The 27,277-nt window shown below is 31.2% G+C and overlaps 1 protein-coding gene across 14 annotated transcripts in view; it reads right to left on the minus strand.

Annotated features, from left to right (window-relative positions):
• LOC127069665 (hemicentin-1-like) overlaps positions 1-27,277 on the minus strand; it is a 266,624-nt gene that overhangs the window by 102,949 nt on the left and 136,398 nt on the right. For 7 of the 14 annotated variants that reach the window (XR_007783657.1, XR_007783656.1, XM_051006912.1 and 4 more), the window contains 2 exons: positions 22,082-23,010; positions 20,398-21,492 (listed from right to left, as the gene is read on the minus strand). Coding sequence is in view for 12 of the 14 variants with exons in the window: in XM_051006912.1 (XP_050862869.1) it covers positions 20,398-20,467 (70 nt within the window). In the remaining 2 variants the exon portion in view is untranslated. Of the gene's footprint in view, positions 1-20,397; positions 21,493-22,078; positions 23,011-27,277 lie in introns of all 14 variants that reach the window. The other 7 variants (XM_051006909.1, XM_051006910.1, XM_051006905.1 and 4 more) reach the window with 7 other exon arrangements.

Here is a 27,277-nt window from a genome sequence, read left to right on the forward strand (position 1 = left end):
CCACGTCACGTGTACATAATATATCGTAACAGTTCCTATGTATAGACCAAGTCTTTTCTTCCTCTTTCTCTCTCTCTATCTCTCTCTCTCTCTCTCTCTCTCTCTCTCTTTCTATCAAGATCTTAGTTAAACTTGAAATACTGTACGGCACGTTTATACGATCAATGCGATCAAGAAGAAAAGTTGTGCTCGGCGAAGAACATAATCGCGTTCTTACTCTTCGCTCGATGAGTGGAAAAGATAGAGACGGAGATGTATAGATCGTGAGAGAGAAAGAAAAAGAGAAAGAAACAGAAAGTGAAAGAGAGAGAAAGAAAAAGAAAGAGAGAGAGAGAGAGAAGTATGATCGGGTTGACGACACAGAGAAAAGTTCTGCTACAAAAGCAATTTTCCACCATATCGAATTACCGGAAAATGTGGAGAGGCGAGGAAGCTGAAAGTTCGGCAGAAGGATAGTCGCGGGTGGCAAGAGCTCGTGCGGAAATGCACGCTCTGTATATGTGGAGGGGAGAATAAAGGTGCTTCGCAACAGAATGAAAAAGGAGTGAGTGAAAGAGAGAGAGAGAGAGAGAGAGATAAAGAAAGAAAGAGAGAAAAGAGAGAAGAGAATAAAGGTGCTTCACCACAGCATGAAAAAGGAGTGAGAGAGAAAGAGAGAGAATGAGAAGCAAGAGAGGGGATAAGAGAGAAGGTCGCCAAAAAGAAAGAAAGAGGTCGAAGAAAGAGGTCGCAAGGAAGAGGTCGGAGGATACTCCATGGATGTTTCGGGATTGCAGCTATTCTTCACCCTCCCTGCGATAAGAGAGAGAGATACAGCCATTGCTCTGTACTACTAGGATGTGTTTATATCTATATGTATATAAGTATGTATGTGTTAGAGGGAAGATGTTAGAAGAAGACGATGCACCCGATCCTTTCGAATTCGGTCTCTGCCAAGCTGAGTTACTTTTCTTCTCTTGTAAGACGTTTCTACTTTTAACGGCGAACCACCTATCGGCCTCATACTCGAGACAAAACTTCTATCTTCTTTCTTTCTCTCTCTCTCTCTCTCTCTCTCTCTCTCTCTCTTTCTCTATCTATCTATCTATCTATCTATCTATCTATCTCATATACTCTTTCTTATTTGTACGTTTACGTGCTTGTATATACAGATATCGGACTAACTCTTAACTCTCGTCTATAAAATGAAAAATATATACTACCACAAGAACAATGTTTTATTACTCATAAGAATAAAATAGACGTTTAGATATAAGAATTTACAGTTTGTGCAAGATTACAAGTTAAATGTAATGGCTCTTATAAATATTCTTTTTCCTCTCCTTTTTTTGTCTCCTTCTTCTTCTTCTTCTTCTTCTTCTTTCTGTTTCTTTTCTTTTCTTTCCTTTTCTATCTTTCTTTTTTTTTTTTGTAATTTACCAAAGAATCCTCGAGCTATTCTCAAGCTATATAATATTTCTAACAGATCAAATGGCATACCAGTTCTTTTATTTTTACTTTACTTTCTTTATTCTTTCTTTTTCTTATACGTTAAGATACATCTCAACGACGCAAATTTTCTTTGAAACTTTACTTTAGATATCGTTTTAAGATAATTATTCTTAATGCGTTCACGTTTATTCGTTTATCACGTTTAATATGTTCTACAAAGGAGATCAAATTTCTCTCACTATGTTTCATTCTTGTCTACGTTTGGTACTTACTGAAGGTAAGTGAGTACTCTCTTTCTCTCTCTCTCTCTCTTTCTCTCTCTATCTATCTCTCTTTCTCTATATATATTCAAGAACGAAATAGGACGGAAAATCTAAGGCGATTCTTTTACAGATCATAGATATTTTTCAACGGTCCGATATCAAGTACGATGATTCCAGGAGAGCGATCGAGCGGAATGGACCGTTAGCCACGTTCACTCGTTGACCAGAGTACGGCCATTCGAGTAAGAATAATACTCCTATAACCATTAATCTTTACACGTAGCGACGTTCCATAGCCTTGCGCTTACATTATTATCTACGATCGAAGCACCATCGTTGCTTTTTCTATAGATATCTGCACGTAGTGTTGTTGTTGTCGTCGTCGTCGTCGTCGTCGTCGATGTCGTTGTTTTTGTTATAGGTTTTTATTCTTTTTTGTTTTGTATTTTTTTTTCTTTTATTCCTTTTTTTTTATTTCTTTCTCTTTCTTTCTTTCTTTCTTTTTTTTTTCTTTTTACTTTTCTTTCCTTCTTTCTTCCTTTATAAGCCTCTTCGATCGTACTACGTTTTCTTCTCTACGCGAAAGGAAACACGAGAGCTTCCATTTTCTATATATCGTTTTCTTTTTCTCAGACGCGATTAAAAAGTTATGTCCACGTATTTTTTTATTTTCTTCTCAGATTTTCCTCTCTACGATTTGTCTTTATTCCTTCCTTTTTTTCTTTACTTCTCTTTTACCATTTTTCTTTTTTCTTCTCTCTCTCTCTTTTTCTTTTTTCTAGCTTGCTTTATACGTCCTCGTGTCATCGTTCTCTTGGTTACAGAAGAAAACTCGTGGTTCCATTACGTTAAATCACAAATCTAAGAATACCTTTTGAATTCTTCAGATTCTCTTTTACAATTTATTCCTTCTCGTTATTTTTCTATCTTATAATTAGTTTTATATGTTTAAAATTAACGTGTCCTAGACTAACAAGTAGAAACTTAGAATCTATTTAATTTTTTTCTTTCTAAACGAGATTAAAAAGCTATTCTCTATGTTTTCCTTTACCGTTTTACGCATCTCGAATCACTGTTAATTCGAAAAAGAAAAGAAAAAAAGCGAGGTTCCATTAAGTTTTTGCTTCACAGACGTACTCGAAAAGCTACACCTACGTTTTTTTCTTTTTTTCTTCTTCGAGTTTCTCAGATATTCCGTAACAATTTGTCTTTCTCTCTCACTTTGTCTTAGTTTTATATGTCACAGATCACCCTTTTCTTTTCCACAAAATAAAACACTCGGAGCTTGTATTATGTTTTTACAGATACTTCCTAAACGAGGTTAAAAACCAATACCTATAGGTATTTTCGACTACTTCAGACTTTCTTGCGCAATCCGTCTTTCTTTCTCTCTTTCTCTATTTCTTTTCTCTCTCTTTTTTTTTTTTATTTTCTTTGTTGTTCCATAAACCTCGAATCACTGTTCTGTTAAATACAAAAGAAAACTCAAGTTTCCATTATGTTTTTGTATTCGAAGAGATAGTTAAAAAGTTATACCTAAGTATTTTCAAATTCTTCAGAGTTTCTTTTACTTACATAGATAGATACATACATATATAGATATATACATACATACATACATACATACATACATACAACACATTATTCTTTTTCTTCGTTCTGTATTATAACCATGGATCATCGTTTTCTTAGCTATTAAGAAAAAGTTCCATTATTTTCTACTTCTTAGACACGTTTAAAAAAGTTATACTCAGATGTTTTTGACTCCTTTAAACTTTCTTTTATATCTTAGACAATCCGTTCCTCCCTCGTCTTTCTTTATTCTTTTTTTTTCTGTTTTCTCTGCATCTTAAATCTTTGTATTCTTAGCTACGAAGAAACTATGCCTTTTTAGAAACGGTTATAAAGCTGTATTTAGATATATTTGACATTATCAAACTTTCTTTTACAATCTTTCCGTCTTCCTTCTCCTCTATTATATCATTCGAGTTCATCTCTTTACGAATAAAATAAAGTTCCATCCTACATCTCTCTTTTAAGACGCGATTAAAAAGCTACATTTAGATATTCTTGACTTCTTGATTCTTCCTTCACTGTCATCTTATATCACTCCAATTGTCGTCTATCTTGTCTACAAATAAAACTCAAATTTTCGTCGTATATATCTACTTTTGCTTCTTCTTTTTTTCTTTTTTCTTTTTTAAGACGATTAAAAAGTTATATTTAAGTATCCTTCGCAGACTTCTTTTTCTAAGACCACTTGAATCTTCGTGTTCTCTATCTACGAATGAAACTAAACCATATATGTACATACAAATATATATATATATATATATATATATATATATATATATATATTTTCTAAGACGCGATCAAAGAGAGCCAAACTTATATATTTTTAATTGATATATATATTTTTTTCTTATTACTCCTCTGTCTCCTTTTCTTTCTTATTTTTTATTATTTATTATCTTATACATCTTAAGCAGAACTTATTCTGGTTAATAAAGATTTTCATCACTTCTTTCCTTTCCAAACGTGACTAAAAATCTATAATCAGATATTTTAAACTAGTTCAAACTCTTACATAATCCCTCTTTCCCTTTCTTATTTATTATTCTATAAATCTCGAATCATTGCTCTGTTAAATCTTTCGTTAAATGACGAGTTAAAAGACAAGTTAAAAAAGCTATATATTTCGTTATTTTAAACAATCTAATTTTTTTCTATCGTCTGTTTTTTTCCCCCTTATCTCAAACGACTCGAATTGTCGTGTCCTTTATCTACGAATAAAACGAAGTATAGTCTTTCTAAAACTAAATGTTTATATTTAGATACTCCCAACCACGTCATACTTTCTTCTACAATTCTGTCTGTCCTTTTTCACCGTCTTATATTATTCAAATAGTCGTCTCCTCTTTCTCCACAAATAAAACCAAATGTTTCTTTTAAGAAACGATTTAAATTCTATATTTAAATATTCCTTCCTTCTTCATAATTTTTTCTACAATCTTTCCATTTTTCTTCGTTCTTTCATATATATAAAACTCGAATTATCGTATCCTTGTTGTACGAATAAGATTATAACTTACGTTTTAAATTTCTTTTTTAAAAAACGCAAATTAAAATGTTAAACTTCGGTATGTTATTTCGAGTTAATACAAATTTATTTCAACTATTCCTCTCTCTCTCTCTCTTTTTTTTTTTATTTCATACGTCTCTAATCGGAGATTATTCGTTTAATAAAATTTTCAGTATTTTTTCTTCCCCATTATCTTAGACAAACGATTAAAAAGCTATAATTATTATATAACATATTTTTAACTTCCCGTTGGTAGTTAAACCTTTCTTACAGCAGCTTTTCTCTCTATCTTTTTCTCAACTTTTTCTCGGTTCGGAAAGCAACTGCATATATTTACAAGGAAGGCTCTAACGAGTAAACGTTGACGACGAGTACACAAGAGTACACTCGTGCAGTTTCGGTACACTTATGAGTACCAGTACGTCCCATTAAAAGCACTTTCTCCTTGGCGTTTAGCCGTAGAGTTCTCAATGCTTAAGTTAGTACGAAAGCGACAATTTAGTCGCACGTTTTAGACGTTATAACGTATGAACGCGTAAGTGTTATACGTGTATGTCTATATATATATATACGTAATATATGTACGTACATATACGTATTCGAAAAAGCAAATACTACGAAACGTGCATATGCTTCGTCCAGCCTTCTAAATTTTTTTCCTCGCGTGCATTCGACGTCATTGTGTTAAAAGTATTTTATTACTCTAACAACCCTCTCTAAAAGATTGTACGAAAAGTGACGTGTCGTTTACGTAGACATCCTTATCCTCGTATCGTATATCAAGAAATCTGCCTCGAAATGAAACTTTCGATCGGTCGATAAAAAATTTCGTAGGGAACTAAAATTCAAGTGGGTGAAGAGAAAGAAGAAGAAGGAAAAAAAAAAGAGAAAGAAGAAGAAGATCTGTGAACAATTGAAATTAAACGAACGTTCTTTAGAAAGGACTGACTTTTATGCGATCCAATTGATTGTTAGGAGGAAACGTTTTCGATAGAATCGAAAAGTAACGTAGCTATATCTAACTACTTATCTACTGGTGTATGTGCGTTCGAAAGAAGTTACAAAGACATTCAATTATACCTTACAAACCAACTCGAGCACGTACTTTTCTCTCTTGGATAAGTTTGTTGGATATGGGGCTACCATAAAAACGTTCACCTTTTCTTGTCTTCGACGTTACTCGTAGAAATGGAGAAAGAAGGAAAGAAAGAAAGAAAGAAATGAAAGAATGAAAGAAAGATAGAAAGAAAGAAAGAACGATATCCATTGAATTGGCAAAAGCTTCGAACTATGTTCCTAACTTCGATTCCGACTAACTAGAAACATCTTATTTTCTTTCAACGAACATCGAAATTTCCAACAAGAATTTTCTTTACTCATATATTATATATATATATATATATATATATATATATATATATATGTACGTATGTATATATATGTGTGTGTGTTTATGTTTGTGTCTATCTGTGTAATAGCAATTATTCCAAAAAGGGAAATACGGTAAACCGATCTTAACTTCATCCCTCTTTCCAACGATCCCGTAATCCCATTTCTTTTCGGATAGAGTGATATAGGACCGAGAGACTCTTGAGAAAGCCGCCTGCTGAGCAAACATAAATTTCGCCAGCGCATTCGAGGACATCTATTCGAAGGATCGTTTCCTGTTTCCGTTTGCTACTCTTCAAGTGAAACGTTAGTACGTATCTCATCGTAAAGAAGAAACTCGTTTCCAGTGAATTATAATAATTTCACGAAAATTACTACACTATACTACGATGTTTCTATTTGTTGATATTTATATTTTATTTTTCTTTTCTTTTCTTTTCTTTTCTTTCTTTTTCTCGTTTTCTTATCGATATTACGAAGATTAACGTATCAGTCGGAAATTGATTGTTTTATTATTTTTAATTAATGGTTGATTTTCTTCTAGTAAACTTCGTCTATGAAAAAATTATAATTTAAACGTAATATAATATAATTGTACTATATAATTTTGTAACCTTTTCCTTTTGATCCTTTTTTTTTTATAATATATTATATCTTTAGGTAGTATATTAATTAATTACGTGATAAAGTATAATTATATCGTATTATAAAATATATTTATAGAATATTGTATTATAGAATAAATAATATAACATAAATAATATAGTAAATATATATATACACCTATATTTATACTTTATTACGATATGATACTTTACTACAGTACGATTAATATATAAATAATACAAGGTACCTAATAAAAAAGAAAAAAAGAGAAAGTATAAATAAAATTAATAAATAAATAAATATTAATTATAAATTACACTCTTAACCATAAAATTTTATGAAATATCGAATTCGAAGTATCGATTAAATTCGTGACGAAAAACGAAACAAAAAAAAAAGTCGAAGAAATAAAATCTACAAAATACGTTTATCCAAAAAGTAACTTCATGGTTGCGTGGCGTTGTGTAGGCTTAGATGTATCCTCTATCTGTTCAAATATAAGATATCATATATTAAAAAGAATACGATGGAAAAACCTTAGAGAATTCTCGTTCGTGTCCACTAGGTCTCAAGTACGATTGTTTCTTCGGCATTAATCTATCAATAAACTATGTAACAGATATCTTCGCCTTATTTCTTATATCCTATAACAACTACGACACGACATTCAAGATGTAAACAATATCGACACTGTACTATGTCGACTCGATACAAAGGAAAGAAGAAACAACGTAAATATTATAAATAAAATATTGCTTGGAATATTTCTTGCGTTTCGTTATACGTAATATAATATAATACTTTACTGTAGCACGATTAATATATAATTAATACAAGATACCTAATAAAGAAAAGTATAAATTCATATATGTATATTAATTATAAGCTATATCTTGTACCTATAATCTTACGTATATCTAATACGAAGTAACGATGTATATGATGTTATATAGACTTAAAATATCTCTATCTGTTAAAATATAAAATATTACGTATTAGAAAGAATACGATGGAATAATCTTAAAGAATTCTTGTCATCTAACGTTAACTCACTAGATCTTAAAAACGACTGTTTTCTCAGCATTAGTCTATCGATAAACTAACGCGAATCTTCTTCTTGCTTCTTATGCTCTTCGATAAGTACGAAATAACGTAAATATTATAAATAAAATATTGCGCAAAATATTTCTAAAGTTTCGTTATACTTATTATAGTATAATTCTTTACTGTAATATAATTAATATAAGATACCTAATAAAGAAAAGTATAAGCTCGTATATGTATATTAATTATAAGCTATATCTTGTACCTATAATCTTACGTATATCTAATACGAAGTAACGATATATATGATGTTATATACGCTTAAAATATCTCTGTCTGTTAAAATATAAAACATTACCTTTTTAAAAAGAATACGATGGAATATAACCTTGGAGAACTCTCGTTATCTTAACAGATGCGTCACTCACTAACTCTCAAGAAGGACTGCTTCTTCGGCAATGGTCTATCGATAAACTAACGTAAATCTTCTTCTTGCTTCTTATGTCCTTCGATAAATACAAAATAATACACGAGATGTAAACAATATCGACGCTGTATTATGTCGACTCGATACAAAGGAAGGACGAAACAACGTAAATATTATAAATAAAATATTGCTTGGAATATTTCTTGCGTTTCGTTATACGTAATATAATATAATACTTTACTGTAGCACGATTAATATATAATTAATACAAGATACCTAATAAAGAAAAGTATAAGTTCATATATGTATATTAATTATAAGCTATATCTTGTACCTATAATCTTACGTATATCTAATACGAAGTAACGATGTATATGACGTTATATAGACTTAAAATATCTCTATCTGTTAAAATATGAAATATTACGTATTAAAAAGAATACGATAGAATATAACCATGGAGAATTCTCGTTATCTAACGTTCACAGAACCGTCGCTCACTAGCTCCCAAGAACGACTGTTTCCTCGGCATTAGTCTATCAATAAACTAACACAAAATCTTCGTCTTGCTTCTTACGTCCTTTAATAAGTACGAAACAATACGCGAGATGTAAACAATATCGACGCTGTACTCTGTTGCGTAAGACAAAGCGACCGAACTGTCGACTCTTTGCAAAGGACGAATGAAACGACTAAATAAACATTATAAATAAATGTCGACTCGTTACAAAGAGCGGACGAAACGACTAAATAAATATTATAAGTAAAACATCGCATAGAATATTTCTAACATTTTCCGATACTTATCACGTGACTATTGTTTTTCATTCTTTAGATATCCATACATATAAGAATGAAATGTCTCCCGTATTGCAATATTTGTCAGGTTATCATTATTTTATTCCTTATTTCTAAAAGATATGAGTCAGTATATAGATATAGTTAGGTTCTTGGGTGAAATATGAAGAGAACTGAAAAAGAAAGAAAAAGAGAGAAAGAGAAAGAGTCAGACATATTTGCTATCGATCATCGAACGCGTGTTAACTGTGCGACATTTATTGGAAAGTTCAGACACGGGGTTTGCCCGGTCATTCATGTCGAAGGGTACAATAATTTTACGGCTCATTTACATAATACCCGTTGTCCAGTCACGTGAGTCGCTTTGATAAGCTCAATAGTAATGGTTTACACTATACGGTCTACGCGTTTGTCCATTTGCTCCTAGATATACCTCTCTCTCTCTCTCTCTCTCTCTCTCTCTCTCTCTCTTTAGCTGTCTATTTATCTATGTCTCTGTCTCTCTCTGTGTGTGTGTGTGTGTGTTCGTCTTTCTCTGTCTATCCTTCTCTGTCTCTCTTCATGCTTTCGATTCATCTCGAAACGACAGAGTAGAAATGGCCGTCCATTTAATACGATAGAGCTCTAACGTTGCGCGTAAATTCGAATAAATATCTGTAAAATAAACTTGTGTTTCTCTTTAATTCGAAAATTCACACCCGTTAAATCCGCGAATGTTCGTCGAGATTGCCGCTTTTATTTTTATTTCTATTCTATTCTCCTTATATATATATATATATATATATATATATATATATATATATATATTCTTTTTGATTTGTAGATATGTGTTTTTTGAGATTTCGGTTAAAAAGAGAAAGAAATAAAAGAGGGAAAGAATGAATCAAATGGAAGGAAAAGTTCAAAGGTAGATCTAAAGCCAAGAAATAAAGGGAAAAGAAATAAAAAGAAGAATAAAACGATAGGAAAATTGAAAAAGATCATCGATGGTTAACCTCGATACTAATCTCTTGAGGCACTAGAATCGAGGTTCAAGGCTATACCCATACGGCTTATCTCGCCAAACGTAAACCGCAAACTCTTGTACTTTAGCAAGCTCATTCATGTACGTTATTATATCATGGTGTTACTTTGCAACGGGAAAGGTGTAACCGCATTAGCTTCGAACTTTACTGCAGCGTGTGAATGATGTCCTAGTAAAGGTTTTACAGTGAAATCCTAAAGCACTACTCGTTTCTGTACTTTTAACACGGATTGTGCCACCAACGTAAAAGGACTTTTCCTTCTACTTTAGAAACAAAAGTATCGAGAGAGAAAATAAGTTATGTCGAAGTTAACTCTCTTCCAAGAGATTTTTTTCTTTATTTCTTTCTTTTTTCTTTTTACTTTTGAGTTGAAAAAAAATGATCTTATTTTTATTGTTCTTTTATTTTCTTTCCCTTTTTCTTTTTCTTTTTCTTTTTTTTTTTAGTTATATCTACATTATTTTTTCATGCATTCGAAATTAAAGGAATGAACAAAATTTTTAAAGTACATTAAAAATATATATGCATACGTGCATATATATATGTGTGTGTGTCCATAAAAATTGATTACTTTTTATTTGGGTTAACGTATCGATTTTCAAACATGATCGTATGAAAAAGTGTTCTATTTCTAAAAATATTTGTAATATATAATTATCATATCCATCAAGTTATCATCCATCTTAATACAAAAAAAAATGAATCTAAATACTAATATTATAAGTATATTAAATAGAATTGAAATTAGTCAAATTAAAAGAATAAACTTAATTTCTATCAAATTCATATCATTCCGATTTCCACAATAAATATTTTCTAAATAATTCGATTTACCCAGTTACAAGATTTATTTCATGGTCATCAATAGTTTAAAAAGAAATGATAAAAAAAATCTATGAAAATTGTATTATCTAACAAACTGAATAAAACTGAATAAAAAACTACAAACGACGTATCGATTGGTGTGATCGATTAGCGAATCAGAAAAAAAAGAAAAGAAACGTTTCGAAAATTTTTCTTCGTACATTTCCATCCTTTGAGATACACACAAACACACTCACAAGTGTCACACACACACGATTATGTATATCATAGAATATCAAATAATTAAAAAACAAACCCTTATTGAAATGATGAAATATCAGGCTTACATTTAATCAGGCTACCTGAGAGGATCGCTAAGCCTAAAGGAAAATCGAATAGCAAACTCGAATCATAAGCAATTCGAGAGTCTTCGAGGTTAAATATCTCGCCGTTGATGTTAACCCCATAGAGAAAGGTTGTAAATCCATAATATCCGTCGTCGACGTGGTTCGTACCTATTCCAAGGCCGGGGTAATAACGTCAGCTGGTAGAACTTCAATAGAACGGCGTAACGTCCTTGCGGCAAACTCACACCCTAACGACGAACTTGAGTTTGGCAAATTGGGTTCTCGACTTGCAATCAACCGCATTCCACAAACGTGTTACATTTCTGGGTGTACCTACAATTTCCTGCAACAACGCGCGCTCTGTACACTCGCCGCCGTTCTCGTAGAGATATCGGAATATCGACAAGCCGAAAACCAGAAACCTCGTCCTATTATCCGGACTGAGATCCTATCGAGATTTCATCCTCGTTCTTAAAATCCTTCTTCTTCCAATTTAATCATGTGTATATGTATGTGTGTGTGTGTGTGTGTGTGTGTGTTTGTAATTGATCATTATCGACCATGAAAATCTTTGTAATTAATTTGTTAATTCGTCCGATTTATTCTTTTTATCACTGATCACTGATCATATCAGGAAATTTATGCTTGTATTATATTATATTAATTATTTCGTTACATACTACTATAAGTATTTATATATGTGTTTATATATATATTTTTTTATACTATTTACAAGTATAATTAACTTATAATTAGCAAAAGATTTGAAAAACGATGTGTGTGAATTAAGTAATTTCGATTTTTAATATTTTCACATGTGCATGCATTTTGTAATTTCGTTCTATTATATATTATTGTTCCATTCTAATCTGTATTTAATATTCAATAATTAATTTAATAACATTCTGCATTATTCGATATCAGTCAATAATTATTTTCTCTTCTATTATATTTCTTCTATTTTTCTTCTCTCGCTTTAATCTACATTCCATTATCGATAACTAGTTCAATATCATTCAATATCAATCAATGTTCTGCAATCAATCAGTAATCAGTAATTAAAATCAGTATTTTGATAATTAATATTAGTATTGTATATAATCTGTTATCTACTGTAACAAAATATAATTAAATCGAAGAAACTATGTGACTGTGTAACTATTATAAAAAAATTAATGTGTTTTTACTTAATACCTAATATATATATATATATAATATATATAATATATATAATATATATAAATTAAAACTTGTTTATGTACCTATAAAGCAAATATTCATAATTTGTTCGTTGATTTACTACTTTTACTTATAACAAAAAAATTACAATTATTAAAAATACATCGATAATAAGATAAGTATTATTGAAGAAAAAACAACAGAAAATTTATCTGTGATAATAGTTTTTAAAAATAATAATAAAAAAAAAATACAAATTATATCTATGTATCTAGTTAAGTAATTTCCTCTATGTGCGTGTGTACATACACATAGGTATAAAAATAAGGGTAAGTTACATTTGAATCATATTTCGAATGATTGTCATGCAGAGATAGAGGAGGAGATTAGTTTCATTTCAATAACATTTTCATAGCCTTAAATCTCATCCTCCTCGTGATCGTAGCCGTTACAGACATGAATATTAATGTAATGCTCTACCAGTGCTTTCCTACAGTAGAAACATTCGTATTATAATAATGAGCTTCCAAGCGGTTCTTCCACGTCTCCGCGAACGTTGTCACGTTACCTTGATGATTTATCTTTATCTCTCTATTTGTTCGTGTACGATGAACAAGCACGTTCTCGTTACATTTCTCATGAATTTTGTTAATATTGAAGAATGGCACACGTTGAATCATTTCCAATCAAAATCAAATTTTTCATCGGCGAATAGAAATTAAATACGACTTAATCATTTAATTATATTATTTATATAATAACATATTAACGTTAATATAAGTGATATAAATAATAATATATCATTAAGTTTCATATATTTGCTTATACGTATTAATGAAATATGAACGTATTAATGATTATTTATATAATATACGAATACTTGAGAGATATAAATAAATAAAAAATATATATATATACCTATATATAAATATTTTAAATCGCTTATATTTGCACATATGCATTAATTCCATGTAATTTACATAAATACAAATCCATTTGAATGGACCAATTGATTATATACGACAAATAAATTATTTAAAATCTTCAACAAATTTTCTCGCCAATTTCTCTTTCGACGGACGGTTATAATATTCGGAAAATCATTTTCTTTTTTTTTCTTCCTTTTTAACGCCAACAGATAAAATAATTTGACTAAAGTGATCAATGACATTAAATACATACTACTTATTTAAAACATGACTAACGATGGAATCGATAAAGAACGATGTAAAAAAAAAAAAAAGAAAAACATCCTCTATGTTTTATACGATTTAACCGATTATAAATGTTTTAATTGCGATTCTCTCGGAAAATGAATAAATCGCTAGACGATTTTCCAACATCGTGTTCGCCGGCTTAACCGAGCTTTACCGAATTAACTTCCCGAAGCAGAATAATTTGGTAACATTTCAAGATTACTACAATTTTATTATAGTTATTTGATTATTTTCATCTCGGAATAAATTCGAAGAAACAATTAAACGAATTCTTTTTTCTCGGTTGTAAATAATATATTAATTATTACGGGAGAGTGAGCGAGACAGAGATAGTGAGAGATTGGGGAGAAAAAGAGAGAGAAAAAGAGAGAGAGAGAGAGAGAGAGAGAGAGAGAGAGAGAGGAAGATATTCTCGAAGGGAGGAGAAGGAAAATTTGTTCTGTTAATTCGAACGATGTTTATTTTCCCTAAGGCAACAAAGTGAACGGTGTATGGAAGAACACACACAGAGAGAGAGAGAGAGAGAGAGAGAGAGAGAGAAAGAGAGAGGAAAGCAGCGAAGTAACACGACAACGCGTTAATTAGACACGGTGGATAATCGAGTTTGAAGTTTTTTAACTGAAACTACTCGTCATTTTATCGAATTACTGCGAATACGCGTTCGTATTTGCTATCCGCGTGCGACGATACTCGAATACTAATACGATAGGAATAAGAGCGATAAATATTGTTTCAAATCGATGTTATGATCGTAGATATACGATCGAAACCGAAGAGGTTTATTGATCTTTCTACGTGTGGTAGTTAATGAATATAATTTGTAAACATACTATTTTATATAATTCTACGATAAACTTTATTTATCCTTATCTAATTTCATTAAACAAACACACAGTATATAAACAGATAAAAAAAAATATATATGTGTGTGTGTATGTATGTGTTTGATTAGATCAACTACGTTTAAATCTTGTATCTTTCTCTTTCCTTTAATTTTTTATATTTCTATCTATCTATCTATCTATCTATCTATCTATCTCTCTTTCTTTCTCTCTCTTTCTCGGTCTCTGTCTCTGTCATTCATAAATATTTTAACTGGTATTTTTACTTTCAAGTAGAATATCTTTTGTATAAATCGACAACGCCTATATCAATTAATTAAATAAAATGTAGAAATGTCAGTCACGTCTACGTTTCAGATCCCATAAAAATTTCAATATCTCAAAAATGTCAATAAAGGTAAAATGCTTGACGAAAGAAATCAGGGTTGCGTCTGGATTCATTCATTCCTTTCTCAATCACACCGTTCGCGAAACGTATAAATTTTATTTTTATCTTCTTACTTTCGATCGTAATAATAAAAATTCATCAGCAAAAATAAGACCACAAAGAAAGAATAATATATTCGTAATCTTAGATAATAATCGTATTCATAGATGTTTTATTAAATAACATTATGATGGAACCTACTTCTATCATTTTTTTTTCTACGATATATAAATACCATAATAAACGTGCAGCGATTATATTTGCTTTAACTTTCGTTTATCCATTATTCATTCTCTCTCTTTCTTTTTTTTTCAAAGATATTACATATAATATTTTTTTTTGTACTATCTTGCTATACATCTTTTATATTAGCCATCAAGAACGTATCAGAAAGAATAAATAATTCGATACATAATAAATAATCATATATATATATATATATATATATATATATATATATATATATATCGATAATTCGATAAATAATCGTATACATAGTATCCCAACGAAAAGTTTCATTGTATCTAAAAATTCGCATCGAGAATTTTCATGAGAGTTATTAACTAAAAATTAAAAAAAAAAAAGAGAAGAAGAAAAAAGGAAACAAAAATAGTAGTATTTTAAAGAGGATTAAAAGATCTTTCAAACGATATACCATTTGATCTCTCTTGCTGTAGAAAATTTTTTAAAAGATTATCCCAAACTGGGATGAATTTATGATAAGGATCTACACCCCTTATTCCATCCCTAATTCGAAAACAAAATTTACCAATGCCTACATTTCTCGATAAAATCACTAAATTTATAATAATAATGGTAACGATAACTTCGCTTATTATAATATAATAATTCTACTGAATACTTTTCGTTAGAAAACGTTGTATATATAAATATAACTGACTAGCAAGTAAGATCGAACGTCGAATATATAAATCGCCATTTTCTTTTCATCATAAATAATAAATAATAGTATAAACTTTGAGATCGTTATTAAAAGAGATAAATTTTCGATAAGAAGACGTTCGTTCGTTGAATATATATGTGAGTGCGTGTGTGTGCGTGGGTGTAGTAGATATATATGTCTTTGGTGAGAGAAGAGTTTTATTCGCGGGTTCGTTCGTCGCATACAAATTAGTTCGATAAATAGAGAAGAGATTGCTAACAAAACCCGCAACGAAGAGCTCATTCATCGTTTATAAGAAAATAGAACCGCATGTATTGTCGCCTGTCAATATCTAAAGCGGTCGTGCCAGCAAATATTTAAAAAAGGCTCTGTCTCGACACACGTCAGCATGCTTATCAGTGACCCTTTTTTTACTCCTCTCAAGCACGACGATACTTAATAATAAACACTAACGCTATTCCCGATCAAATAATTTTCTATTGAAGAATTCAAATACTTTTATATTTTATATTTATAATCTTGATTATTTGTATTATTAATTTTTATTAATTTTATATTATGATAAATTAATACTATCTTCGTATTTATATATCTCTATACGTGGAAAAGCTTCAGTGTTTTACTTCGACATTCTTTTATGACTTAATTTTTTATTTTTGTACTTTTGCAAAGAGAAAAAGAAAAAGAAAAAAGATAGAGGGAAAGGAAAAGAAAATTATATTATTTGTAAGTTACAACGTGATCTTTATATACCTGTTATATTATCATATTATAGTAGTAATGTACCATATAGTATATTATTTTATACTATATGGTATATGAATTATATATTAATTATAGTTATATATCCATATATGTATATACATATGTAATATTCTTTTTTTATGTATGACTATCGACATTATTTTGTTCAATCTCAATTCCACTGGGAAAGATTATCACGTATTACCATTATGTTAATATTATTAAACTAATTTTGTATAATAGCTACACTCATTCTGCTCATTTTGCTTTTATGCGTTAGACTCGGCTATCGGTATATGTACCATGTATTAAATTTAATATGTTTACGTTAAAATGAACGTCATTTTGTAATAATAATCGAACGAGATTCAGATAAATTTATTTAAAATTATAAACAGCACATCTTTACGTTTCATACGTAATTCCTTTTTCTCTCTTTTCTTTTTTTTAATTTCGATATAAAATCGCTTTGATCGATTTTAAACACTTCAAGGTTAATCAACTTAAAATTTTATCAAGACAATTTTTGTTTATGTTAAATATACTGCATAGAAAATTTTGTTACATTTGCTCTTTCTCTCTTTTTCAGATAATTTTTTACTGTAATCCAAAAAAGTTTACATGTACAACAAACGTATTTGAAATTACAATCGTATATATTTATACCACATTTATAATTACACTTAAAATAAAATCTTTACGCTTCAATAAAAATGAAATTATTATTTTTCGGCTACTGTTTATATGTTATATGGTTAATATTTTTAAACATTTGGTCAGTATTCTAAATAAATGATCATGTTATTTATATTAAAATATCAATATATAATATAAGTAATACTATCCAGACGCAACTCTTACATTTAATTATTTATACCGAGCAAAATATTAATATACATTAATATACATTTGTTTCGCAAAATATTTATCATTAATTAATAAAATTACTGACCAAATTAACATGTTATTTTTGTATGTATGTAAACGATTATAAATATAATATTCATGTAATATTCGTAATATTCATATAATTATTAAATAAATAAATAAATAAATAAATAAATAAATAAATAAATAAATTAACTCAATCTATCTATTGATCGTATCGTTCAATCAAACGTCATTTAAATTATAGTCTATGAATCTATAAGAAGAAAGGATTTTAAAGGAAATGAATTTTTCTGAATTTCAAAGAAAATTAATTTCAGAATTTCATTAAATATAAGATGTCATAGTGATCGATCCCTTTTCATTATACTGATTGCATAGTGATTGCACATTCACAAAGCTCCTTTCTAATCTCAGTTGGATTCTCGATCTACCTCTAATTGCGGTTTGTTAGAATCGGCTTATGCTTACCGAGGGCTGCACATTGCGTGAAGGTAATAAGGTACGCACATATTCAAAGGTTTGCGTGTGTGTCTATCGTATTTATGATTGACGTTAGACAAGATTGAGTATACACGCACGTGTACGGTTATTATTGAGAGTATACGTAGATATATATGTATTACATACGTGTCGATACTTTTCTTTGAAAGTTATTTTTATATATGTGTGTGTGTATATATAGTGTGTATATATATATATAAATATATAGAAAAACGAAATGATTTGTTATTTTTCAAATTGTTCACACATCGTTTGACGAAACGAATAACGCGTCGATGAACACTTTAACACGTTTAACACGCCGAACTAATTTTATATAACATGCTTGTGATGCTAGAATGAAATTGTTGTGTTATACGATTTATACTGTTCAAATATTATTTGAACCGATTAAATCGAGCTCTATTGTTATTGCAATAATATAATTTTTTATTAAATTTCGTCAAAAAAATAAAATGATATAATTCTTCTATTCTTTTGATTCTTGATTTTTGTGTTTTCTATTTTAACGTTTAATTAAAATACTTTGGATAATATAATTTGTATTGAAAATTTCTAAAAAAAAAAAAAAAAAAGAAAATTAATAATTTGATGAATAGTAATAAAATAAAAGATAATAATAATATATACGTGTGTGTATGTGTGTATTAAAGGATTAACAATATCGAATATTTTTCGTATATTCATATTATTATCTCTATTATATTATAATTTATTCGATTCCAGTAATTTTTACAAATCATTTTATCATCTTATTCGAAGCGAAATGTTAAATTACTAATTTGAAGTAATATTTCAATCGTCAATCATTGTTGATTATCATGATATATTTCATGTATTAAAATCTCTCTTTTCTTTCGAATGATATCGAATATAACGATAATATCGGTATTTATCGAATAATCGTTTAATTTTATTTCAAGATGCTAAACATTTTAATTTGCCATTGCTCTCTTTCCCTTGAAGAAAATAAATAAAAAAGAAAAGAAAAGAAGAAAAAAAGGAAGATGAAAAGAAAGAAAAAAGAAAGGAAAGGATAGGAAAGGAGAAAAAAAGGAGAAGGAACGAGAAATGATGAATATGTAGGAGAAAATTAAGCAAAGGATTATTAATATATAGAAGAATATAATAAAATCCTACCGGATAGGATATAAAACGCTTTTCAATTTATAGAAATAAATGCGAACGTCAGGGAGTCGTGCACCACTGTGAGAGTGGAAAAATTCCAGAGAATATTATGCGATATTTCTGTGTGCGTGTAATTCTACGTAAAAGAACCGCGCGAAAATATGAAATGAAAATACCTTCCACGATTTAACATCCTCAACGTTTTTTAATTTCTATCTCCGATTCTCGAAGAATAAGACGAGAGTTCTACGGTATTTATCTTATATACATTTTTAAGACGCATTGAGAAACACTTATTTCTTCTTTTCTTTTCTCTTTTTTTTATCACCTTTGTCCCTTTTTCTTTTTCTTTTTTCTTCCTTCGAGTATTAAACGATCAAATTCGAAAATAACTGATCTGAATTTTTCTTCTGTAAATAGGTCTGCTTTCAACCGGAAAAAATTCATTTAAATGCAATACTTTTTAATATTTAATCTGTAATAGCTTGTATTATAAATCAATGTCAAATAATAAAATGAATAATTTTGAATTTAAAATTGTTAACGTTCTCGTTTTCGATCAGGAAATTTAATTTACCTAGAATTTAATTTCTAATGTTTAATCCTGTAATAATTTATTTTATAAATTAATAACGAACGATGGAAGTGCTCGATTTACAATCTTAGAGAAGTAATAGTTTACATCGATAATTTAATATCTCATTTTATGAAAACTTTACGAATTCGCAAGGTTTTCTTGCGAAAATAAGATTCAAACTAATTATAAGAAATGTTAACGCTTTCGAATAAGTAATTCGAAGACGTAATATCGAGACACGAGTTGACATATTAATCTTATTTATTTAAAACGATACGATGATATAGACGAAGAGAAAAAGTTATCGATGAATCGTAAAAATTAGCATTAAGAAATATATTCTTCAATTCTTAATATTAGTAAGAAACAAATGATTTATTTCAATTTCATTATTACTATATCTACTGTCATTATTATCTTATTATTATCAATATTCCTTTATTCGATTATTATTATTATTATATTATATTATTTTATTACTTCACAACTATCATTTGTACTTACTCGATTATCATCATACTACTTATCGCAAGAAAAACGAAATTTTCTTGACGAAGTTAAAATTCATTATTTCTCTTGTTTAACGAGTTAACATTTCCTCTATAATTAATGATTTACCAAAATACGAATATAATTCAATACACGTCTTCAGTGTACGATGTACAGAAGAAAAAACAGAGAAAGACAGAGAAGAAAAAAGAAATTGTAGAAGAATGAAGAAGAAGAAGAAAAATGAAAAAATAAAAAGAAGAAAAAAAGAAATGAACTCACCGGCGTGTCTGTAGAGAAACGTCAAAAGATGCAAAACGGCGTAGAGCCACTTTCCACGGCGGTCCTCCATCCTCGCCGTGTCACTCCTAGTTCCTTCTTCGCCCGTGAAAATCTCCACGCGTGATATATCGGAGTTTCCTCTTCTCTACGAGTATAAGAAACAAGAGGATAGGATAAAAAGAGATAGAATAGGGTTGGATAAGACGTTGGGTCGCGTGTCTCGAAGAAAATCGCGTCTTCTTTTCCGTTCGACGCGTTTATTGTCAGTCACTCGCGACGTCACGGACGCGTACTTGGTAAATAACACTGTCACATACAACACGGTGCACAGATAGTACGACACTGTGTGTTACACGCTCGTCGTACTACACTCTTTCTCTCTTCCTCCTCCTCCTTCCTTCTCCACCTTCTCCTCCTTCTTCTCGGCCGTTTAACGCTTATCTCCTTTCCCGTGTTCGTTCCTTCTCCTCGGCTGTCGTCGTTTTCGCGATATTACGTGCGATATTCCGCGTCTCGGAAAACGTCTCTCTCTTTCTCTCTCTTCATCTCTCTCTCTCTCTCTCTTTTACTCCCTCTCTGTCTCTCTTTTTCCTTCTCTCTCTCTCACTCGTTCTCTTTCTTTTTCTCTTTTTCTCTTTTTTCTTTCGTTCGCTCTCTCACTCGTTCGCTCTCTCTTTTTCTCTCTCACACAATCTCTTTCTCGCTCAAATTTTCTTTAACGACTTTCCCGCCCTAGGCGAATAAAATACACAGGGAACACGCACGTATAAATAAACCAGAGAGAGACAGACAAAGAAAGGAAGAGAGAGAGGAAAAAAGGAAGCAAAAGAAAGAGAGAGATGGTTACTCTTTATCTCTCTTTCTCGCAGAAACGTATTATACATACTACACACACACACACACACACACACACACACGGAAGAGAGAGAGAGAAAGAGAGAGAGAGAGAGAGAAGATCGCACGCGCACAAACGATCGCTATTCACGAGCAGCACGCGAGTAATAACTGCATCGTCGTGCGCGCGCTTCTTCCCTTTCGGCACGTGTCCGAACGAACGTGTTGAAAATCTTGGAAAAATCCTCCAATCCGAATCTACTGTATGTATATATATATATATATATATATATATATATATATTCGTTTCTCTCTCTCTCTCTCTCCTACTCTCAGTCTCTCATTCTCTCTCTCTCTTTCTCTCTCTCTCTCTCTCTCTCTCTCTCTCGTTTGTGCTCTCGTTCTTGTTCGAAATGGGATTTAAACGAGAGCACGCACGTAGACATCCATTCTCCCGGTCTCGTGTGCGGCGTTATAAATTAGCACCTCCGTTTAGCAGGGCCAGGATCGATACGTTTGCCAAATTACCCGTATGAGGGTCCTTGGAATTGCATGAGAACGTTTATACGTGACTATGTATATGTGTAAGAGACAGACAGCCAAAGAGAGAGAGAGAGAGAGAGAGAGACAGACAGAGAGAGGAAGGAGGAGAGTGAGAGAATAAGAGAGAGAGAGAGAGAGAGAGAGAGAGAGAGAGAGAGAGAGAGAGAGAAAGAGAGAGAGATCAGATAAAGGGACACGGGTCACACGAGATGAGAATATCTTTGTTGGTACAGCTGCTATATGTCCCTCTCTCATTCAATCGTCGAAAGCACGAAAAAGCTGATCTTTTCAGAACTCGATTTACCACCTCTTCGTTCTCCTCGTCGTCCTCGTCGTTCTCGTCGTCGTCGTCTTCTTCTTCTTCGTCGTCGTCGTCGTCGTCGTCGTCGTCGTTTTCGTCCTCCAGCAACCTCTCGTCATCCTCCTCGTACACCGCACTCGGCTTGGCCTCGCTCCATTAAGCACGGATCGTGATATACATTAATCGATGCCAGATAATCCCTTCGGTGTTACTTTCAAAACTCCCTTTTCACAAAGTCTTTTTCATCGCGACGATAAGCTCGCTCGTTCTGTTGCTCGTTCTTTTGGTCACGCGCGCGCGCGCGCACACTCACCAAACACCATACACACGGACACACATACACCCACGCGCGCGCACACAAACGTACACACAAAGTGCGCGTACGCACGAACGCACCCTTACGCGCTTGTCTCTTCTCGCTTCGTTTATTTCCTTTTGATAAATATATATATATATATATTTATATATATATATATGTATATATATATATATATATGTATATATATATCTCTATCCTTCTCTCTGTCTCTCTTTGATTCTTCTAACACCCATGTTATTTCCCATGAAAGATCACACTAAATTCTTCTCTTCTTTTCTTCCTTTTCCCGTACTTCTTCCTTTCTCTCCTTTCTTTCTTTTTTCTTTTTATTTATTTTTTTCTTCTCTTATCCTTTCTCCTTTCTTTTCTATTTTTTCATTCTTTCCTTCCTTCTTTCTTTCTTTCTTTCTTTCTTGCGTATGACTTTTTTCTTCCTTCTTTTTTCTTCCTTTTTTTGTTTCAATTTATTTCTTCACCCTTCTTCTTCTTCGTTTTCTTCTTGCTCTTCTTTCTCCTTCTTCTGTTGCTTGATCCCTCTTTCTCTTTCTTTCTTACTTTCTTTCTTTCTCTTTCTCTCTTTCTTTCTTTCCTTTTCTCTCTCTGTCTCTGCTTCTCTCTAAAACACAAAAGAAGAGAAATTGTTCGTGTTAAACGCTCGTAATACCTTGTTCGGTCTCCTTCTAAAATTAAAAGTATAGAAAGCAAAGTTCTTTATCTCTATCCTTCCTTTCTTTTCTTTTTTCTTTTCTTTTCTTTCCTTTTCTTTTTTTTTTCTTTTTTTTCTACCTTACTCTTTCCCCTTCTATCTCACGGTTTCATAGTTTTTCGTACGTTTCAGGTGAATTCTCTTTGTCGGGTTAACGGTTCGTATTAATTAAAAGTCCTCGTAAAAAGATCGCGCTTTTCTCCTTTTGAACGTTCCGCGTGTGCGGCTCACGTGGAATTAACAGACGATCCACGAGCCTGCGATAAGAACGCTTCGCGTTTTCGTTCCGTCCATTCGTTCGTACGTCCGTACGTCCGTTTGTTCGTATTTCGACAAACTCGATTGTATTTCTTCCCTTCTTTATTGTTTTTTGTCTGAGACTTGCTTTTTTTCTTTTATTTTATTAGTCTAATTTTTGATGAAAAATTCTGATTGCAAACGGGATATGAGAAAAGTAAATTTAAATTTCTATCTGGTTCTTTCGAAAACCCATACGTACGTAACTATATCGCCATCATTTTCTTAGATATACAATATGGACGTGAACTAAATTCTATTTTCATTAAATAATTATTAAGTAATTAAGTTTTAGTTAATATTGATCATCTTAATCGTCTTATATTAATACATTTATATTATTTTAATAGATTTTCTACGTACAAATCGATATAATCGTCCGATAGATTTTCTAAATTTTTTATTGATGAAAGATAAGGGAACGTTTCGCGTTATAGTTTCTTTGCAAATTGTAAAAAGCAAAGGTAAAATTCTTTGTTACAATTTTACTCTTATTGGGAAGTAGTTTTTGTTTTTTATAATTTAATAAAAATGGAATAGCAAAAAGTTAGTTAGTTATTGAGTATCGACTGATAACAATATTGAAATTTATAATACTTGTTTGACCCTTTGTACCATGAGATCGTCACTTTAATAACAATACTATTTTTTTACAAAACTATTTAATCATCTTTAATATCATTCTTCATTTATTAAATAAAATTAATCACTAAAGAAATTACTTAGCAAAAAAAGTATACGAGTGAATGAGATATAAAATACAGAAGAAGAAATCAAATCAGAGCTTTCTCGACGACAAAATATGAAAATAATTATGGCGCAAAGGATTAAATGACATATTCCGCTTAAATGTGTTTTTGCCAAATGCAACGAGAGAGAAAAAGAAACTATATATTCTATCATTTTCTATATTTCCTCTCGAAAAATGTCTATTATTCGATACCGGCTAACAAAAGTGTTTTCGAAGATCCACAAAGCTACTATTTCACCACTTTGCGATCCGATGCCATGATAGTTTTTCAGGTTTCCGATGACGTCAAATCTCGCGTCGTGTAATTTTCAGTAAAAGACAAAATAAATTTTTCTCTTGGACGAACAAATAGAATTCTGTTACCATTTCAACGTTTCTCCGTAAGAGATTTTTAAAAAATAATATAGAATGCTATTGGACATCTAATTAATTAAATCTCAAACACGTATCGTTTCTTTCTCTTTATATATCTCTCTCTATTTTCTTCCATTAAAATAAGAGAAAAGAAGAAAAAAAAAAGAATGAACCACCAGCTCCAATTGTTTCATATTTTATCCCTTTCCCTCCTACCCCACTTTCATCCCATCTCACTCCCCGCACATTCCCTCGAATCCATCTTTCATTCCATCAAATCTATGCAATTTATGCTAATGAAACGAATTTATAACACACGTGTGATATTAACCGACGATTTTCCTTCCGCTTGATGTCCATTCGTTATATGCAATTTTCATGATTGCATTCGCTTGGAATATATCGATTTCAGAATTAGTGAGAGACGCTCGTGTTTTATAAACGGAAGCTTTCGATTGCATTTGTAAAAGCGACGGACTATGTACTTGGAGCATGAAAGAAAGAGAGAGAGAGATACTAAGAGAGAAAAAAGGAAAAAAAATAGAGAGAAAGATACTAAGAGAAAAAGAAGAAGAGAGAGAAAGAGAATAAAATTTCATTTCATAGCCTAAGTCACGATAGAGAAAATTTTTCAGAAAATAGTATAGGAATAGGAATAGGAATAGGAATAAGAATAGGAAAAAAGAAAATATGAGATAAAAATGATAAGGTTATTTATGATTATTAAATTAAAATAAGGAAATTCGATGATATTATGTTAAAATGTGAGAAATAAGAAGAAAGAGAAAGAGAAAGAGAAAGAAAAAATAAAATTTTCTTTCATAAGCTAAGTCACGATAAAGAAAATTTTTCGTAAAATAGTACCTTAAAGATTGAAAAAAATACAATACGAAATAAAAATGATAAGACTATCTGTGATCATTAAATTAAAATAAAGGAATTCGATGATACTATGCGAAATAAAAAAGAGAAAGAGAGAGAGAGAGAAAAAAGAGAACTTCCATAGATCGAACGTGTTCGAAAAAAATTCGTGTTACAGCACTTAGACTAAGTTAAGATTGAGCAATAAAAGAAACACAAGACGTGATGACAATAATAAGATTAGACTACAAGAGAAGTAAATTATATATATATATATATAAAATAAAAAATCTTTCTCTCTCTCTCTCTCTCTCTCTCTCTCTCTCTCTCTCTTTCCTTCTTTTTCTATTTCTGTTGCGCGCACGATGATATTACGAAAAAGTGAGAAATAAAAGTATTCACTATGGTATAGAGAGGGAAAGAGAGGTAAGGAGGAAGGATCCGGTAAAGATAGTCGAGAGAAATTCCCAAGGGTGGTTGGTGCGAGGGTGGTACAAATCCTGGGGTAGTTAAGGCGTCTTAAGCGTCCTGTATATATTCCTCCAATTTTGCACGAACGAGATGTAATTGGGTCTTGCTTTCCCAGCCATTTCTACTTGCACGAAAAGAGAGAGAGAAAGAGAGAAACAGAGAATCACAAAGAGAGAGAGAGAGAGAGAGAGAGAGAGAAAGAGAATCACGTAGATAGAAACACGTGGAAGAGAGAATCTCTTATTCCTTCTCTTTCTGTTTCTCTTTCTCTTTCTCTTCTTCGTTGTCGTAAGTATCGTGTCCCCGGTTTCCACAATGGCTTTCGAGTCTACGGATTAAAGTGTTCGGCGTGTGACTAGCGAGTTTTGAGAGTAAATGCAAGGAACGATTTTCGATTATGAAATAAAAAAATACAAAGAGAGAGAGAGAGAGAGGACTGATTCGATTTTTTCCTTTCATCGGTCAAAATCGAACGATATTGTTTCATTATTCTCATCAAATGAAAAATTATATTGTCAGATAATCGGACAGGATAAACTTTCGCGATTTTTTTCTTATTTCACGTATCGCAACAAAGTATCCATGAACAGACGTAGATATCCACTTTGTATTAGTTATTTTATAGAAGAAACGTAAGTATCTTTATCTCAATTCAAGAGACGTGTCACGTTCTATGCTACGAAGCACATCGATTATCCAAATTCCATTTTACGCTCGAATAATGCCTGACCTAGCTACTGAGTTAGCTAAATTTAGTTCAACCGACGTGTTATGTTTTCTGCTTTTTTTTTCTTTTTTCTTTCAAAAAGGCTTTAGTTCTAAAATTGAAGTTGAATGAAATCTCGATTGAATGAATTTGTCTTTTTTGATAACGCGTCCCCCCTTCCTCTCTTTGACAATCTTTCTCTCTTTTTACGATCTTCTTTGATTAACGAAGCTTCGACGTTGCTTCGTTGATCGTTCTAAAAAAAAAAAAAGAAGAAAAAATAGAAAGAAATTATTCTGCGTTTAACCTAAAAAACACACACACACATACACACACACACACACATATATATATATATCTATTTTTTCTTTTTCAATGATCATCAACTTAAGAGCAAATATCTAAGATCGAGTGATTAACTTACGTGGTTGCGGTGAAAAAAGCTTCGCGATAAAAAGCTTGGAAGGAAAGAAGCCAAGTACTTGAACTACTTGCGTTATCACGTGCGAGAAAAAAGGACAGAGAGAAAGAGAAGAAAGAGAGATAAAGAGATAGATAAGAATAGAGAGAAATAGAAAGAGAGAGAGAGAGAGAGAAAGAGAGAGGAAAAGGGAAAGAAAGTGAGAGAAAGAAAGAAATAGAGAAAGAGATTTTCTGTAAAAAGGAAGAAAAGTAATAGAACGTCTATTCAGAAACCGAAGAAATAGAGAAAGCAGAAGGAGGCACTTCGATTACGC

This window comes from Vespula vulgaris, chromosome 16 (assembly GCF_905475345.1).
Source record: "Vespula vulgaris chromosome 16, iyVesVulg1.1, whole genome shotgun sequence".
Classification (NCBI taxonomy): Eukaryota; Metazoa; Arthropoda; class Insecta; order Hymenoptera; family Vespidae; genus Vespula; species Vespula vulgaris.